Source organism: Sphaeramia orbicularis, chromosome 9 (assembly GCF_902148855.1).
Source record: "Sphaeramia orbicularis chromosome 9, fSphaOr1.1, whole genome shotgun sequence".
In the NCBI taxonomy this organism is placed as follows: domain Eukaryota; kingdom Metazoa; phylum Chordata; class Actinopteri; order Kurtiformes; family Apogonidae; genus Sphaeramia; species Sphaeramia orbicularis.
This window is the reverse complement of record NC_043965.1, coordinates 39,332,393-39,350,722: the sequence shown is the minus strand read 5'-3', so window position 1 is coordinate 39,350,722 and position 18,330 is coordinate 39,332,393. Positions and strand designations below refer to the sequence as shown.

Here is an 18,330-nt window from a genome sequence, read left to right as displayed (position 1 = left end):
TCTTTTTACATTACTTTGAGTGCGTCCAACAAGACCAGCTCCTTAAGTTTAACTTTATAATTGATTCCACCGTTTCCTACTGATTACAGGCATTAGAGATATAGGCTATGATGATGAGGGACCAAAAACTGTCCTTACTTCTCTGACTAATGAGGATTTGTGGATAAGATAGAACTCAAATAGACAACTTATTTATATTCATTCAAAGAAATCATAAGAATATTATCATACATAAACACAGTTTTAATTGGTGACAATGGGAGGTTGATGTGATGCTCCTGTGGCTCAGTGTTAACTTTCATCTAAATATGTACAACAATTATACCCCTCCTTACATCTACAGCTGGGGTGACAAACATACACCCCACCGAAGTGTCCAATCTGGCCTATAGGATCGATTTGTGAAATGCAAAAATTAGACTAAAGATATTAACAATCAAGGATGTTAAAATCATTTTAGCTCAGGGGCCACATCAGACTGAATAGTAAAATAAAATCACAATAACCTATAAAATAATGACAACTCCAACTTTTTCTCTTCGGTTTAATGTAAAAGAAGTAAAATTACATGAAAGTGTTTACATTTATAAACTACCCTTTCACATAAAATGTGAATAACCTCAACAAATATGAACAAACTGAGATTTATTAAGAAAAGTAAGTGAAATTTTACCAATAATCTGCCTGTTACTAAATGTTTTGTGTATTTGTAGATCCACTGTGCTCTGTAAGTTATAATGTACATTTGTAAATGATAAACTGAAGCATAATAATGTTAAAATTGCACTTCCAGGTTATTCATGTTAACATTTTTTAAAGGATAGTTTGCGGATATAAACACTTGCACAATGCAGTTTTACTTTTTTCACCCTACCACATAGCAAAAACTTGGGAGTTGACATTATTTCTAGGTTATTATCTTATTATTTTCCTGGTCTGGCCCATATTGGGCTGAATATGGCCCCTGAAATAAAAGAGTGTGACACCCCTGATATGTTTTTTCTGTGAACGGTTGTGTTTGTCTTAGGGTCTGTTCGGGCGACGTCGGGAGGATCTGTTGGCCGCCATGGCTGCTCAGGCCCAGGCTCAGGGCCAGGGGCAGGGCCAGGTGTCCCCCGTCCCACCCATCCAGCCGGTGCCCCTGCAGTACAGCGACATGAAAGCAGCTCTGGACAAAGAACGCACTCGCTGCTCTGAGCTTGAAGACGCTCTGCAGAAAATGAGAGCGGAGCTTCGATCTCTGAGAGAGGAAGGTGAGAGTGTTTTCCAATGATGGGCTTGTAATGGATCCAGCTGTGTCTGACAGGAATGGAGTTCCAATTACATTTTGTCATGGAGCTAATTTTGCTGATATTACTTTGACGCAAATCAGTGAATATGAATGGAATCGCCTTGATTTTATTGCAACAAACATGATTCTGGTTGAGGAATATGCCTCTTGTCTCATCGGAGTGATGTGCCACATGTTTTGTTTCCCCTGTACATTTATTCCTGTCTGGTTAAGAGCTTTGGAGGCTGCACTACTTCAGGAGGATCATGTCGCAATCTATCACAGAGACAGATTCACTGAAAGAGAGAACTTCAAACCTTCAAAAGAGTGAAAACAAAAGATGATGATGAATACCATGTATGCCAGTGTTCAGGAGGGAACATCTTTCACCACGCTCCTCAGCTTTGAGCAAGTGTTAGCCTATTATTAGATTCAGATTCAGACTACTTTATTAATCCCTGAAGGGCAATTCAGTTCACAGATACCCTGCCTTGCTGAACGTCCACACAATTAGGGAACAAACAAACAAATGCAAAACATTCATAGCAGCATATGACAGCCACATACACATTCACCTGTCAGTACCCATAGAACAGCAACCAGGCAATAAGTTCAACAGTGATATGACTAAAATGCTAAGAAAGAATAAAAACACAATAAATAGCAAATCAGCTTCAGTCACTTCCCAGCGTTTAGCAGCCTGATAACTGAGGGAATAAATGAGTTGTTGTATCTGTTTGTTTTCCTAGGGGGTACATAGTAGCGCCACCCAGAGGGCATGAGAGAAAAGTCAGGGAAGAAAATGTGTCCAGGTTGATCTATAATTCCCCTGGCTTTCTGGAAAACACATTTTCTCCCAGAGTGAACTCAGGTCCTTCAGCTGAACTCCAAAAATCTTTGAGCAGACTTTAACAATCTGGTTCAAGCTGTTTCTGTTCTTCAGAGAGTCTGATATTAGATCCAGGGGATAATGAGAGAAAATTTCAGTAAAAACAGAAGTCCCTCATTCATATGCATGAAACACTGACATGTGAGGTTAATTTCTAATTCACCAGAGGTCCCTAGATTAACCAAGTCATGTGTAAATAATGCTAGACTTATTATTTTAATCATATCTTTGCAGGTTTTTTCCTGCGATAAACCAACCTCTGTTATCTGTCAGTAAAATCTAAAAACATAATGGAATATTGTAAACTGAGTAGGCAGCTCCACTGGTGGTAAATAAACAAAATTCATTGTCAACTTTAACACTACTTGGAAATTATATTAATGACATTTAACTCATAAACTCTTAAACAAAACACTCCATTAGCAGTATTTTGCAGTGGGAGTTGCTTGATGAAAGACATTACATGGATCAAAACAAATTAGACAGAAAAACCAAAGTATCATCTTTGTTTTGATGGCTAAAACAATCATAACATTAATAATTCATACAACTCATTATTTCACATGTAGCTCTGCAGTATAAGGATCATGGAAACTCTGCAAATCCGCCATCAGCTCGGCAGCAGATGATCATGTCGGCCATGGTGAAATCTCCTGAACACCAGCAGGGCCCGACCAACCTGACAACCTCCAACTCTGGACGCAGGAAGGACGCTGCAACACCAGAGGGTGAGTAAGGGGCCGACGTCTGGTCACACTGTCTCTTTAACCCTTTATAGGCACTCAGTGAAATACACTGAAAATCAGAATTTCAACCTTAGTGTGTTATTGGACATCATCATCTACCTCCTCGTCAGTTGGCATGACAACAGTCTTCTTCCTCTTGCCATAAAATATCCAAGCAACACTTGGTAAAAAGTAAACACATGCAATAAAATAACTGTTATAAGGTCATAAACTGACAAAAATCACTCATATTCAGTATTTACAGCTTCAAAATGTTTTTAAACTCTCTCTGAATCACTGTACACTATTATAAAAGCCAACATGCTTCTTGTCCTCACTGAGGCACAAGATTGGCCCATATTTAACCCTACCATGCATGAATTATGAAGAAATTATCTAGAGTTTCTTTTTAGATTGAGTTCATTACTCATTAGGCTAAAGTTGAAATGCATTTTGAATTTTTTTAAAGTATGGTTTTATTAAGAAGATATTTAACCTCCTGAGACCCGGGAAAGTACAAGTTTTGGCTTTTTTTAATTAAATAATTGCCTATATTGGAAACGTCATGATGCAACAGTTTTTTCAGATGCAGTTTTTTTAATGGAATGTCCTTTGTGGTGGACAGTTGTTTTTTGTTTGTTTGTTTTTTTGTATTAAGCTGTGAAACTCTTGTCCACAAACATGGACAGAAAACCCATACCTGGGTCTTAGGTGGTTAACTTTATGAGATCACAGAGCAGTCCAAATTCTAAAACTAAGATGATACTTTTTTTCATTGTATTGTATAGGGTCTATAGAGACTGCCCCCATGTGGTTTGGAGAATGTTGCCTTTATAACCCTTTGGAAAGAAAGCTTAACCCATAAAGACCCAAACATTTAATACTTGTTGATCCATTAATCCTATCAATACGAGTAAATAATTGCTGCAAAATATGCTTTGTCATCTTTTCATGGTCATCAGATATGACGTTCAGAGGCTCTGTAGTTACCTTGGAAACATCGTCATCTTCTACAACATTGATTCACCAGTAAAACCCATCAGTGACAGTGGATGGAGACACTTGGTTTATGTTCAGTTACTGATATATCTGGTTGAAAAAGACATGTTTTCTTAATTTTTCTTTGTTTCTGATATTATGACAGTCAACTTTAATCTTAGCTTTTATGAACATCTACGTTATCAGTGAATTAAATATAGGAAAATACATGATTTGTGTTGAAAAAAATGCAAAATACAGAGGATAATAAAACAATAAATGGTGATAAATAACTTAAGAAAGTTTAAATAGAGAGAAAAATTAATTTGGGAATTGCCACAAAAGTAGCACTGGGTCTTTATGGGTTAAATTATGTGTCCACAAATGTGGATGTCTTGCATGAAAGGGTTACTGTTTGCGTAAATGACCAAAAACAGTTACTTGTCCGATAAAGGGTTAACAGGCCTCATATGTGCCCTTATCTCCATGTTCACATACGTGATAATCTCACTTGCAAACACAGACCAAGATACGGATCATTATGGAGCTCTTATCCTTATCCTTTGTCTTTCACACACCTTTCAGAGAGAAGGAGGGTCACTTTTGAAAGTAAGTCGGTCCAAACTGATGGTTTCTGCAGTTTGGTCTCTTATCTCTCTTCTCCTTTTGCCTCATCCACATCCTCGAAAGGCCAGATTTTAAAAGCTCTGCACTCTAACGTGTAAATGTCAGATCCCGCTGGGTGGTCAGGTGAGGCTGAGAAATCTTCAAGTGCATTTCTCCTTTTCAGTGCACAGCTTTAGAAATCTGAAGCATTTTTATCTTGGTTGCTGAAGCTTAGCTGATCTGATTTGCAGAACTTTGCTCTGCTCACTACGATCCCACCTTAATCTCACATCATACCCTAACAAATCTAGCGTATGATAAACTCTGTGATGCACAAAACACTGTCTGACCCTTTTCGACCCCACTGTGGAACACTGTGAAAATAAAGGTATTATTCAGTCACTTATATTTGATCAAGGTTACAATAATACAGATTAGATGGGGTCATTCCACACTGACTCACCCTGAGCTTATGTTCAAACTTATGTTAAATTCACAAGACTCTGGAAAATCCTGAATTTTGAATGTTAATGTAAATTTCATCATTTTTAACCGTTGTAGAATAAGTAAAAGCATTCATACCACACTTAAACCAATAGTTGTCCTTCAAAATATTAATTAAGTAAAAAATGCAGTATGCAAAGTGTGGTTTTAAAGTGTGAAAAACAAAAGAAAATTGGTTGGATAATTTTCTACTGGATAGATATTCATTCCCAAGATGTACAAAAACAAAAGACAATTTGTTCAGGTAACAGATTATTTAGGTTTATTAATTTCATTTTAGTAGCTGCTTTTTACATAAACACGTGTTCTAGATTATTCACAGGGTTTCTTATATGTTCAATATCAATTTCAACCCATTCCAGTGAAAAATCTGCAATTTGTGAGGCTTAAAGTATACACTGGAAAAAATGTCCCTCTAAAAACAAGGGAAAAAATTATTAATACAAGATATTTTTTGCTTGAATTAAGCAAAAAAAAAATCTGCCAAAGGAACAAATGAAAATTATAAATAAGATTTTCAAGATCTATTGTCTAAAAATAAGTTCTTACATCTCACTGAAAAGTTACTCTTTAGGTGATTATGTCTTATTTTAAGTGTGATCAGATATTTTGACTAGAAATGAGAAAAATACACTTGTTAAGATTTAGATTTTTTTTCCAGTGTATATACTAAGGATGAAATTTGCCAGACTTGAAATAAAAATATACAGAGTTGATATTTTTGTAAGCTCTCATTAATTTTTGTGAAAGTTTTGATGTGATCCAGGAAAAGTTCTGTTGACCTTTTTGTGGGCGGTTGTGGGTGAGCAGGCACAGAATGGCCCTGGGGTGAACCATGTGGTAATTATTGTAACCTCATATCGAGCATTTTAAGGAAATCGGAGTAAAAAAAATAAAGCAAAATAAGCAAAGAGTGTGTATTAAATTCTAAAAGCATAACATAGCGTATTATTGTGATCCAGGATATAGTGATGAACTGGAACTGGACTGGATAATGCCTTTAAGAATGAGCACAGACAGAATGAGTAAATGAATATCCTTTTTAAGCATTTTCATGTTTTCCTAATTAACTTGCTTTTGCGTTTTGCTTTACCGTTTCTTTGGGACCCTTCTTTTGTTGAACTGGTTTAGTAGCTGTTATGGCATGGTGCTCTGAGGCTTTGAAGTGATGGATGTACCTGACAGAGTGTGTCTGATCAGAGACAGTGGCCCTCACTGTGTTCCCTGACTGTATTCAGAGTATAGCCGCCGTCTGAAGGACAGTCAGAGAGACAGGGACAGGGAGAGGGACAGGGTCCACCACAACACTGCTCACCGCTTCACAGTGGGACTCAACATGAGAGCAGCCAAGTGCACCGTGTGCCTGGACACCGTGCACTTTGGGCGCCAAGCTGCCACCTGCCTTGGTAAGTTACATAAGTTACAGAACACTGACCGACCACAATTCACGCTCACGCTCACCGGTACTGGGAGAAGTTAGTCTGCAGTAGGGGTGTAAGAAAATATCGGTTCTGCAATATATTGCGATATTTCATTTCACAATACTGTATCGGTATTTTTATGTATTTATTCAGATGCAGATATTGTGGAGGTTCATTTTGGGTTTTTTGTTTTTCTTTTTTGTTTATATTTTATTTATTATTATTTAACACTCTTTTGTTAAATAATGTTAGTTCCTTTGTTGGAATTGCTCAAAAATAATGTTATGATGTTAGTTATGACCAGTGTTGGGAATAACAGCATTAAAAACAGCGGCGTTACTAACACCGTTATTGTTTTCCAGTAACGGGTAATCTAATGAATTACTATTTGAAACGTTAGAACGCTGTTACCGTTACCGGCAGTGAAATGTGGTGCGTTACAATGCACTGATATCTAACAGCTGTTATCTGTCCTGGCTTGCTCAGCCAGGCACGAGAGATGTGACGTTCGCAGACGAGTCAAGTCTTTTGAACGGCTCTTTTCAGTGAATGATAAGAACCGATTCGTTACGAGCCGTTCATTAACGAGCCGTTCTTATATTCAAATTGCCCACACTGCTTTCATGCTTCACCTGTGTGCCACATGAGTCTGAGTTGTCCATGCTGCCTTCACCTGAACGACTAATGACATCTCCGAGTATGAGTTGTCCCAGCACACCCCGCTTGAACGCAGCTACGTGTGCAGTTAATTTAGGGGAAGAGTTATCAGTGAGTCTGACTGACTGGACTGGAGACATTTACCGCTGGATCAGGGAGGAGCAACTGAAAAAAGTGGAGATGTGGGATTAACTGGAGGACCATCTCCTTATAAATGCAGATATGCACTTATGTGGTGGAATAGCCGGGCCCTGGTGGACCCCAGCCTCGCCACAGTTATGGTATTCAGTACCTGTCTGCTGTTCTACTCTATGCAACTGGCCCGTGAAACATGCTCAAAAATCAGTATACTTTTACATATTTGAAGGTTTTTCAAAAAAAGTAACGCAATAATTACTTTCCCTGGTAAGTAATTACATTTATGAAGGAGTAATTCCGTTACTAATTCAATTACTTTTTTGGGAAAGTAACTAGTAACTAGAACTAATTACTTTTTAAGAGTAATTTGCCCAACACTGGTTATGACCTGATAGAATATGAACATTTGAACAGGATCTTACACTGTAATGTCTGTAAAACATAATTTAAGTTTTAACTCAGGAACATTTTTGTGATATAGCATTATATCCTGTTGTGATCAAATAAAAATGTGTTTAGTATTGCGCATATTTCTGGTGTAATTTCATTCTTCCAGGAAATAATCTTTAAAAAAAAAAAAAAAACAATAAAAAAATTGTCTTTTAACAGTATCATGATATATCGTGATATATCATATCGTGATCCCAGTATTGTGATTTGTATCGTATCGCCAGATTCTTGCCAATGCACACCCCTAGTCTGCAGGGGTTTCCAGTAGGACGACTGTGGCAGAAAGGCTTTAGTGAGGTAGTATTAAGACCAAGAGAGGCTGCATGAGGGGAAATCACTGTGGAATTATGGGAGTTTCACATAGGAGGGAGGAGTTTTAGACTTATTAGAAATATTAGTGTAGGCTCTTGGTAAGTTTGTACCAAAATTGTAAGTTATTACTGTTGTCCATAAAGTTGGGATCATTTTGTTTTCAGACACATTCCCCTTTTTAATCCTATTTATACACATCAATTATCACTTTTGACCAATGATTACATAATGAGTCCTAGTTATAAATCACAATTAATCACAGTTTCCCAGTTTGGGATCAATAAAGTCTATGTATCTATGTATCTATGTATCTATCTATCTATCTATCTATCTATCTATCTATCTATCTATCTATCTATCTATCTATCTATCTATCTATCTATCTATCTATCTATCTATCTATCTATCTATCTATCTATCTATCTATCTATCTATCTATCTATCTATCGCATCATTTTAGCATGACTTTTAGTTCTTGAAACATCAAATGTAAACATACTGGAAACCTGTAGTTTGTGAAAAGTATAGTTTTAATGGTTGGTAATTTGGATAAAAAGTGTGCATTTTTTGCATATTTTTCATAAAAATCTCAAATTAATAATATAATAATAACAATAAGTTGTAATTTAGACACAACACAATATTCAGTGGAATTACTATGATTTTCAGTCAGTCTCCACCATTCTCTTCTCTTCTCTTCTCTTCTCTTCTCTTCTCTTCTCTTCTCTTCTCTTCTCTTCTCTTCTCTTCTCTTCTATTCTGTTCTATTCTATTCTATTCTATTCTATTCTATTCTATTCTATTCTATTAACATTGCTGTTGGTGGTTTATGTGAGTCCTGGCACAAAATGCCAACCCTCAGCCTGTGATGGATTGAAACCATTATCTTTTTGATCCCATCCCAGGGGTTTTCCATCAGGTTCAGGGCTTCAGGTGTGGATAGTTGAAGTAGTCTCTTAGTGTATTTCTTTTTGTACCATAAAGACCTGTGGAGAGGAACCATGACCTCCTGCAATGTTGCTCTTTAACAATGTTCCTCCTTCTCCAGAATGTCACGCTTTGTGCCACCCAAAATGCTCCCCATGCCTTCCAGCCACCTGTGGCATGTCCAGCGACTGCTCCCTGCATCTGTCTGAGGGTCTGTGTCGAGACAAAGGCAGCTCCCCTGGCCAGCAGCTCAAAGAGGCTGGAGGACACATGCACCTGGAGGGCTGGATGAAACAGCCCAGGTCAGTGACAGATCCTCTAACTCAGCAGGGGTTTGGTTTCCTTTGGATAAATGTGTCCAGTGGAGCTTCACACACTTGAACCTATGACAAATAACACTGAGGCAGGTGTTTTCACAGAGGTGGAAGAAGAATTGAGATTGTTTAAGCACAGATTTAGCCATGAAAAATGACTATGTTATAGCATTAACAGTCCTACTTAAGTAAAAGTAGTATCTGTTCAAATATTTACACTATAATGTAGTCGAAGTATGACCGGTTTATTATATATGATAACATTAGATAATTAGTAGTGAAGCATCTGTGTTGTCTCATAATGTTACTGTTGATTTTGCTGGAAAATAAACTAGTTTGATTTACTTTATATCCATTTTTTAGAGGAACATTGGAGGGCTTATCAAAAATCAAAGACTGGGATAAAACAACAGAAATTAAAAACAGATTTCTCCATCAGAAGTGTTTTTCTTCTTTCTTCTACCATTAATCATGTAATGAGCTCTGTAGCAACTAGTAATGTAACAATGACTGATAACACAGTAATTCTGGCCAATCTAAAATGTAATAAAGCCAACTAGAAGCACTCGGAGAGCGCAGACCTCCGCCAAGGCTGATCAGTGGCCCCCCCCCCGTGGGCCCCCCCACGCCAAGGAGGTTATGTTTTTGCCAGGGTTTGTTTGTCTGTCTGTCTGTCTGTCTGTCTGTTTGTCTGTCCGTTAGTGTGCAACATAACTCAAAAAGTTATGGACAGATTTTGATGAAATTTTCTGGTCTGCGCCCCCACCCCCCACCCCCCCGTGGGCCCCCCCACCCCCGATCACCACCAAAATTTAATCATTTCTTCCTTATCCCATTTCCAACAAACCCTGAAAATATCATCCAAATCTGTCCATAACTTTTTGAGTTATGTTGCACACTAACGGACAGACAAACAAACAAACGACAGACAAACAAACAAACCCTGGCAAAAACATAACCTCCTTGGCGGAGGTAATAATATAATAACTCTCCAATAGTGTAGTAAAATGTTTGCATCAATAGCTTGGCTGGTTATTACATTATTGCCCTAGCATTAAAAAAAAATCCTTTAAAAATGTATTAAGTACAGCCAATGATGATAATAATGTTTAAATATGACTGCATTTCTTGGACTTTTTTTTTTTTGGGGGGGGGGGGGGGGCAGTTTTAATGCAGTTATGCATCCAAAACAGGTTTAGTCGATGGCATAGTTGACATATTCATTCATCATCTAATGACCAAATACACTAAACAGTAAAGAATGATATTATATATAATAATATTCCTCCATACATGAAATTATGAATTTACATATTTAAACAAATACACAGTTTTCTAAATAAAGATTTTGTACAACAAATAATTCTCAAATTGGCTTTTACAACCATAATTAAGGAGAGTGAGAGCTACATGGGATGTACCCTTAATCCCATCCATTATGCCTAATTTTGATGGGCAAAGTGCACAAAAAGTGCAAAAAAAAAAAAAAAAAACTTTTATTTCCAAGAAAACCATTATCAGCTGCAGTTATTACATTTTCTAAGGATTATTTAATGCTTGGATAGTAACATAATAACCACACAAGTTATTGGTACAAACATTTCTTTACATTATTGCCAAATTATTACACTATTGCCTTTATTGCAATTACTTATTGGTTTCTACAGGGCTCATCACATAATTAATGTAGAAGAAAGAATTACTTTCTGTTGTTCTGTCATCTTTAATTTTTGGTGAGATATTGGGTAATTTCAGCATTTATTGAAGTTAAAACCTTTGAGAATTTTAGAGAGAAAAACCAGTATGTGATGGAGTTTTAAATAACTCAGAGCCATGTGAAATGAGAACCAGAATACACGCTACTTTTATTAAAACATCAGAAGACAGAAAAGTTCAAAAGTAGATATTTAATCTTTAAATAAAATATTGTATTTTAAAAGCTTATTACAGAAACCACTGTGTAAAAATCTTTATCTGCCTTCATTTGTCAGACTGAAAAAGTGCAATATTTACTTCTGGAGTGGAATTATAAAGTAACATAAAACACAAATGCTAATGGAACTTACCTTCTGTTTGTAAGGACAATGCGTTTCTCTTTGCCCGTCCTTCTGAGCATGCTCTGTAGTCACGCTGTTGTGTCGTGTGTTTGCAGGAATGGGAAGCGAGGCCAGGGCTGGGAGAGGAAGTATGTGATCCTGGATGGAACTAAAGTGTCCCTCTATGAGATCGAGCCCAGAGAAGGTTATCTACTCTCCTTTCACAGAGTCACACATTTTATACCTGATAAATACTGGCCCCAGTTACAGCCCTGTTTGCTCTGTATTCGGTTCACAGACTCAGTAAAACCTCTGGAGGAGTTTGACCTTTGTCTGTCGGATGGAGAAGTGGTGGTTCATGGAGCAGTTGGAGCGTCTGAGCTTCCAAACACCGCCAAGTCAGGTATGCACCGCTGTTACACCACTGTTACACCACTGTTACACTGATGTTACACTGATGTTACACTGATGTTACACCGCTGTTACACTGATGTTACACTGATGTTACACCACTGTTACACCACTGTTACACTGATGTTACACCGCTGTTACACTGATGTTACACCGCTGTTACACTGATGTTACACTGATGTTACACCACTGTTACACTGATGTTACACCACTGTTACACCGCTGTTACACTGATGCTACACCGCTGGTACACTCTTATAATGGTTTGTGTCATTCTACCTTGGATTAATTTAATCCCTGTGTGATTTAGAGTTTATTGAACAGTGCTGTGTATTTATAGAACATGTGAAACCTTAAGCAGTATAATAATAATAATAATAATAATAATAATAATAATAATAATAATAATAATAATAATAATAATACACTGCATTTATAAAGCACTTTTCATTCAAAATAATCTCAAAGTGCTACAGTGAAAAAATAACAGACTGCACTACTATAGACATAATATAACATTGACTCTCTTCTAATTCATCAAATACATAAATTATTTTCATGCATTCATATTTCTAAACTGGAGAAGAACTTTTACTTAATTTCTAAGTGAACTTGAATGTTTTTTTTGCAAATCTGCACATGTTCCATCAATATTTCTCAGACTTTTTTTTTTTCTATAGACCTGCCTCTTCAAAATGATAAATGATCACAATCCAAATCCCAATAGGCCTTATTTATAAATGTCAAGAAGAGGGGATTTGTGCCTTTCACTGCTATTTCAACACCACCTTATGATATTATCTTAAATAGGTAAAACAGTAATTTCAAAGAGATAAATGCTGGTTAGAGGCTTGTGTTTTCAACAGAATGTTGCGATTCAGTGAGATTCAGTATTTTAAGTAGTTACTGAACCAACTCAAATATTAAGTACTATCAAAAGCCTGCTTGTTTTTAAATGCTTGCCTTAAATTACATTTTCCCACTTCATTCCACAGTTCACTGTGTTGTTTTCAGCCTAAAATGGTTCCTACAGTGTTTCTGCTCAATGTTTTAAAGGGATCTGCCAAAGGCTTCTGATGGGACAAAGTATAATACTGACTGCAAGTGCCAAATATACATGTTGAAATGTGTACACACAAAAAAAGACTCCTCTAAACTAAATGGAGGAAAAAAAGAATTTGCTGATACTGACAACATGACAGATTTTAATGAGATTTAAATGTTTTTATAGCTGTTTATGGGTCATTAGAGGGTGTCAGAAACCTGAAAAAGATTATGGTTTACAACAAAAGTGTGTTTTAAGGATGGACAATGCCTCAGGCAGCTCAGAGTCTCGGATCCCTGACAGTAAAGGATCTGTCCCCTTTAGTTTTTATCCTGGACAGGTGCACAGGTGGATACAGTCTAAAATATAGTTTGGAACCAGAATATGGAGAGCCAATGTATAACATGTTATATATAAAGTCTTAAAAAAAAGTGTAATCTCAAACATGGAACCAGTGTAAAGAAGTTCAAACTGATGTAATACATTGGTACTTCTTCATCCTGGTTAAAAGTTTATACCAGGGGTGTTAAACATAGGGCTCGCGGGCCAAAACGGGCTCACCAAAGTGTCCAAACTCCTGTCTGTGGGATAAATTTGTGAAATGCAGAACTTACACTGAAGATTTTAACAGTCAAGGGTGTCAAAATCATTATAGTTGAGGGGCCACATACAGATCAGTTCGATCTCAAATGGGTTGGACCAGTGAAATACTATCATAATAACCTATAAATAATGACAATGCCAGATTTTTCTCTGTGTTTTAGTGTAAAAAAAGTAAAATTACATGAAAATGTTTACTTTTACAAACTATCCTTTCACAAAAAATGGGAATAACCTCAACAAATATGACCAACCAGAGATTCATTACAAAAAGAAAGTGCAATTTTCAAAGGTCAAAGGTCAAAGTCAGCTTTATTATTAGTTTTGCCATATGTCTGTATTATAGCGTACAGAAAACTGAAATGACAAAACTCTGAGGCCCCAGGTGCAAAATGAACACAATGGGGGGAAAAAATTACAATAGAATAGAATAGAATAGAATAGAATAGAACCATAAACAGCAGGGGGTTGAGGAAACAATAAACAGACAATGAAGGTGCAAAAGTTAAACCTTTTTAATGGTTTTCTGCCTGTTACTATATATTTTGTGTATGCGTAGATCCACTGTGATCTATAAGAAAATGATAAAATGAGGCATAATATTTTTTAAATTGCACTTATTTTTCTTAACAAATTTAATGTTGTTTGTGTTTGTTCATGTTGTTCACTTTATTTTAAAGGATATTTTGCAGATGTTCACAATCACTGTAATTATTTTACTAGTCCAGCCCACTTCAGGTCACTACAGGGCTGTATGTGGCCCCTGAACTAAAAAAATGTTGACACCCCTGGTTTACATAGTTTTATTTCGTCCTATTTTTAAAGTAATTCCATGTGTTTTAGATGTTCCTTACGTGCTGAAGCTGGAGTCCCGCTGTCACACCCCCTGTTGGCCCGGACAGGCCATCTACTTCATGGCTCCCAGTTTCCCAGACAAACAGCGCTGGGTGGCTGTCATGGAGTCGGTGGTGGCCTCGGGTCGAGCCTCTCGGGAAAAAGCCGAGGCCGACGCAGTGAGTATCTCTGAGCAGCCGAGGGACGAACGGGGTGATCGGCTCTCTGTGTCCTTGATGTCTTTGGACTCAAATCATAAAAGTTTGCGACCGCAGCCATACAGATGACTGCGGCTGTAAAACTCCCTGTTTGGATGTAAGGGGGCTATTCATGAGGAGCACATTTACCTGACTAATGCGTCCAGATTGAAATGTTTGGAGTTTTTTAATGGATAACCCCTGATGTCACTTTTATGTGTCGTTAATTGTCCCCTTCTTCTCTCCTCTTCTCTTTCTTTCTCTTTCTCTCTTTGTCTTTCTCACCCCTGTTTGTTGCTTTTTCATCATGCCACATTGTATGTCCGGTATATGGGCATGTTTTGTTGATTTGCTCTATTCTACCCATTCCATTGGGTTTCATTGCACACATAGGCTGCTGTGTCCAAAAGACAAATGGTTCTGTCTCCTCTGGTCCAGGTAAACACATACTAAGATGCAGACACAAGACCTACTGATCCTCACACCCTCACACACTGCACATCCTCCACTGAACACGCTGTAGTGCATGTGTGTGTCATTGTGTTGGTCGTCATCTCCCCCCTGCTCTCACCTCACCTGCTGTGACCACTCCTCACTCTCACTGTCTTCTTTTATTACACTGTCATTTACTGTACAAACACTGTGTCGGTGTAATAGTCTGAATGTTGCTGACGGATTCTTCCCTGTCTTCGGTGTCCTGTATTCTAACACAAATCCTAACCAAGAGGTCTGATCCTCTTTGGGATGATCCTCCTCAGCCGTCCTGTCCAGAGGACCAGGGATCACACTGTGGGTTCTCACACCCACTCGTGTACTCGTCTTTGTTTTGACCCTGCTGTCCCCCCCCTGCACACTCTGTAGAGACTGGGACTCAAGTGATATGACTTTGACTCATCTCTGAGACACAAGTCACAACCGCAAAGTTAATTTACATTTACAGACTACAAATCAAGATCTGTCTGCCTACAGTAAACCAACTGTAAAGTCAGTCAGTTGTTAAATGAGAAGGATCTGATAAATGTGATAAACTTTATTTTTGCTGATGTTAACCTGTTGGTGATTCGAGGACAAACCCCAAACTCAGTCCACTGCAGGAAATTTAAAGCACTACAGTTACATATAAGATACATACTATCAATCAATCACTCAATCACTCAATCAATCAAATGTTATTTATAAAGCATCACATCATAACAAAAGTTATCTCATGACACTTTACATTTAGAGCTGGTCTAAACCGGACTCTTAAACCAGTTTACAGAAACCCACAGAATCCTCCAGGAGCAAACACTTGGTGACAGTGGAAGGAACAACACTGACATGACCAGTTTAGGTTAAAGAGAGAGGGTTGAAGAAAAAAAAAGAGAGAGAGAGAGATATCGGGGGGACATATGGATGCACAGCTAACTACACTACAACTGTTAAAAACTAGAACTGCTCATTACTAGTATAATTACCAGTAACTAGAACAAGTGTCCATAACTGTTAATACTACTACTACAAATACAAGTACTAACAGTGAATATACTACTACTGCAGCTGTTAGTACCAATAATAGAAACCTCTACCATCTATGGAACTATAGAATAAACACTATCACAACTATATGGATAAATGAGTGATGACAATGTAATATACTACTATACTATATTATGCTATATTATACTGTACTATACTATATTATACTATACTATACTATACTATACCATACTGTACTGTTATACCATACTGTATTATACTATACTGTACTGTACTATACTATACTATACTATACTATGCTATGCTATACTATATTACACTATACTATATTATACTGTACTATACTATACTGCACTATACTATACTATACTATACTGTATTACACTATAGTACACTATAGTACACTATACTATACTATGCTATGCTATATTATACTATACTATATTACACTTACATAAGCGATACTAAAAAACTATACTATACTATACTTCACTATACTTCAGTATACTATACTATACTATACTATATTACACTATACTATATTATACTGTACTATACTATACTGCACTATACTATACTATACTATACTATACAATACTATACTGTATTACACTATAGTACACTATAGTACACTATAGTACACTATACTGTACTATGCTATGCTATGCTATATTATACTATACTATACTACACTTACATAAGCGATACTAAAAAACTATACTATACTATACTATACTTCACTATACTTCAGTATACTATACTATACTAAACTATACTATATTATACTATGCTATACTATACTATATTATACTATATTATACGATACTATATTATACTATACTATACTACACTACACTTACATAAGCGAAACTAAAAAAACTATACTATACAATACTTCACTATACTTCAGTATACTATACTATACTAAACTATACTATATTATGCTATGCTATACTATACTATATTATACTATATTATACGATACTGTATTATACTATACTATACTACACTATACTACACTACACTTACATAAGTTATACAAAAAAAAATACTATATTTCACTATACTTCGCTATACTATACTGTACTGTACTGTACTATACTATACTATACTATACTATACTATAAGCCTCCCTTCATTTAAAACATGTAGATAATTGACTCCTTCAGACATTTGAGGTTGATTCTCAGGCTTTTTCAGGTAGTTGCCAACAACTTCTGGTGGATGAGTAGTAAGAATGTACTTTAGAAAGGACGATTTTTGGATTTTTAGATTAGATTAGATTAGATTAGATTCAACTTTATTGTCATTGCATGTCGCAGGTACAAGGCAATGAAATGCAGAATCAAAATATTTTTCAAAGGATTTCAAAGGATTTTTCACATGGCTGTCAGTGGTGGAGTTGTGGCGTCATCTATGCCATCTTCTCACAAAATCGGCATTTTCGACCAATTTTGGTGCATTTGGTCACATTATTTCTTATTGTGAATCTTTATTAGTATCACTTATTCTGAGATTTGGTGGGATTTTGTGCCAGCCAATTATTGGAGACATAGAAATGTCCCTGGTAACACACATTCTAAACTAAAAATCTAGATGATAACATTAGGGTACAGCTTCAGTTTTAGATAAATGACATGTTTCAGGTGGAGGTTGGTAGTCAAATAGTGAAGATACAGTATATATTGCATGAGGTGTTCCTGTTCTTTGGCTCTAAATGAAGGTCATGAGGCTTTTATAGAGGACATTTTGGACACATGTTAAGTACATTTGGTTGCATAGTATGTGATGTGAAATTTGGTGGTCCAAACATTGGACCAGCTTTCTAAATAAATTATCAATTCACCTACTGATTTTAACATAAAGATCCTCTGAGTTCAGACACTGTTCATCAGCTCCTTAAACATGTGATATTAACTGTTTGGATTTCTAGACAGTTTTAGTTTTTGTATTAAAAATTGAATACCTATATTTATTATTTCAATATTATGAATTAGAAAATTACTTTTCTAACAAAATGTTTTAAAGTGGGCAAAAAAGATGAAAGATCATAAAAACGTCAGTTCACATTACTGATTACATTCCCTAAAAGTTCATGAATGTGACTTGAGTTATGATCAGAAGGATCTGTAATTTAGTTCTATATTTATTTGTAACTATATAACTACTCCTAATACTAGTACAACTACAATAGGGACTTGATTTTTCATATTATGCTAATAGGAAGCTAAACAATAGACTGTTTTGTGGAGAAGGAGTGGGATTAAATAAATTATACTTCCTCCCACTCCTTTTCGAATGTGCAAATGAAGTCGTATTTCGTTTTCATGTATATGTACAGGTTTTTGTTTTTTTTGTTTTCTTATAATCTGTTTCATTTGTAAAGACTAAGTAGGATTCCTTTGTTTTGTTGCATGTTCAAACTAAACTAAAACTAAACTAAACTAAACTAAACTAAACTAATCAGTCAATCAATCAATCAATCAAATTTTATTTATATAGCGCCAAATCATAACAAAAATTATCTCATGACACTT

General features: G+C 36.3%; 1 protein-coding gene across 10 annotated transcripts in view; it reads left to right on the top strand.

Moving 5' to 3' along the window:
• The window catches only part of citb (citron rho-interacting serine/threonine kinase b), a 105,844-nt gene that overhangs the window by 64,013 nt on the left and 23,501 nt on the right, over positions 1 to 18,330 (top strand). For 7 of the 10 annotated variants that reach the window (XM_030144412.1, XM_030144416.1, XM_030144409.1 and 4 more), the window contains exons 22-30: positions 1,028 to 1,253; positions 2,729 to 2,887; positions 4,448 to 4,471; positions 6,211 to 6,378; positions 8,999 to 9,179; positions 11,344 to 11,432; positions 11,526 to 11,630; positions 14,127 to 14,296; positions 14,708 to 14,752. In XM_030144412.1, the coding sequence (XP_030000272.1) occupies positions 1,028 to 1,253; positions 2,729 to 2,887; positions 4,448 to 4,471; positions 6,211 to 6,378; positions 8,999 to 9,179; positions 11,344 to 11,432; positions 11,526 to 11,630; positions 14,127 to 14,296; positions 14,708 to 14,752 (1,167 nt within the window). The remainder of the gene's footprint in view (positions 1 to 1,027; positions 1,254 to 2,728; positions 2,888 to 4,447; positions 4,472 to 6,210; positions 6,379 to 8,998; positions 9,180 to 11,343; positions 11,433 to 11,525; positions 11,631 to 14,126; positions 14,297 to 14,707; positions 14,753 to 18,330) is intronic. The other 3 variants (XM_030144418.1, XM_030144417.1, XM_030144415.1) reach the window with 2 other exon arrangements.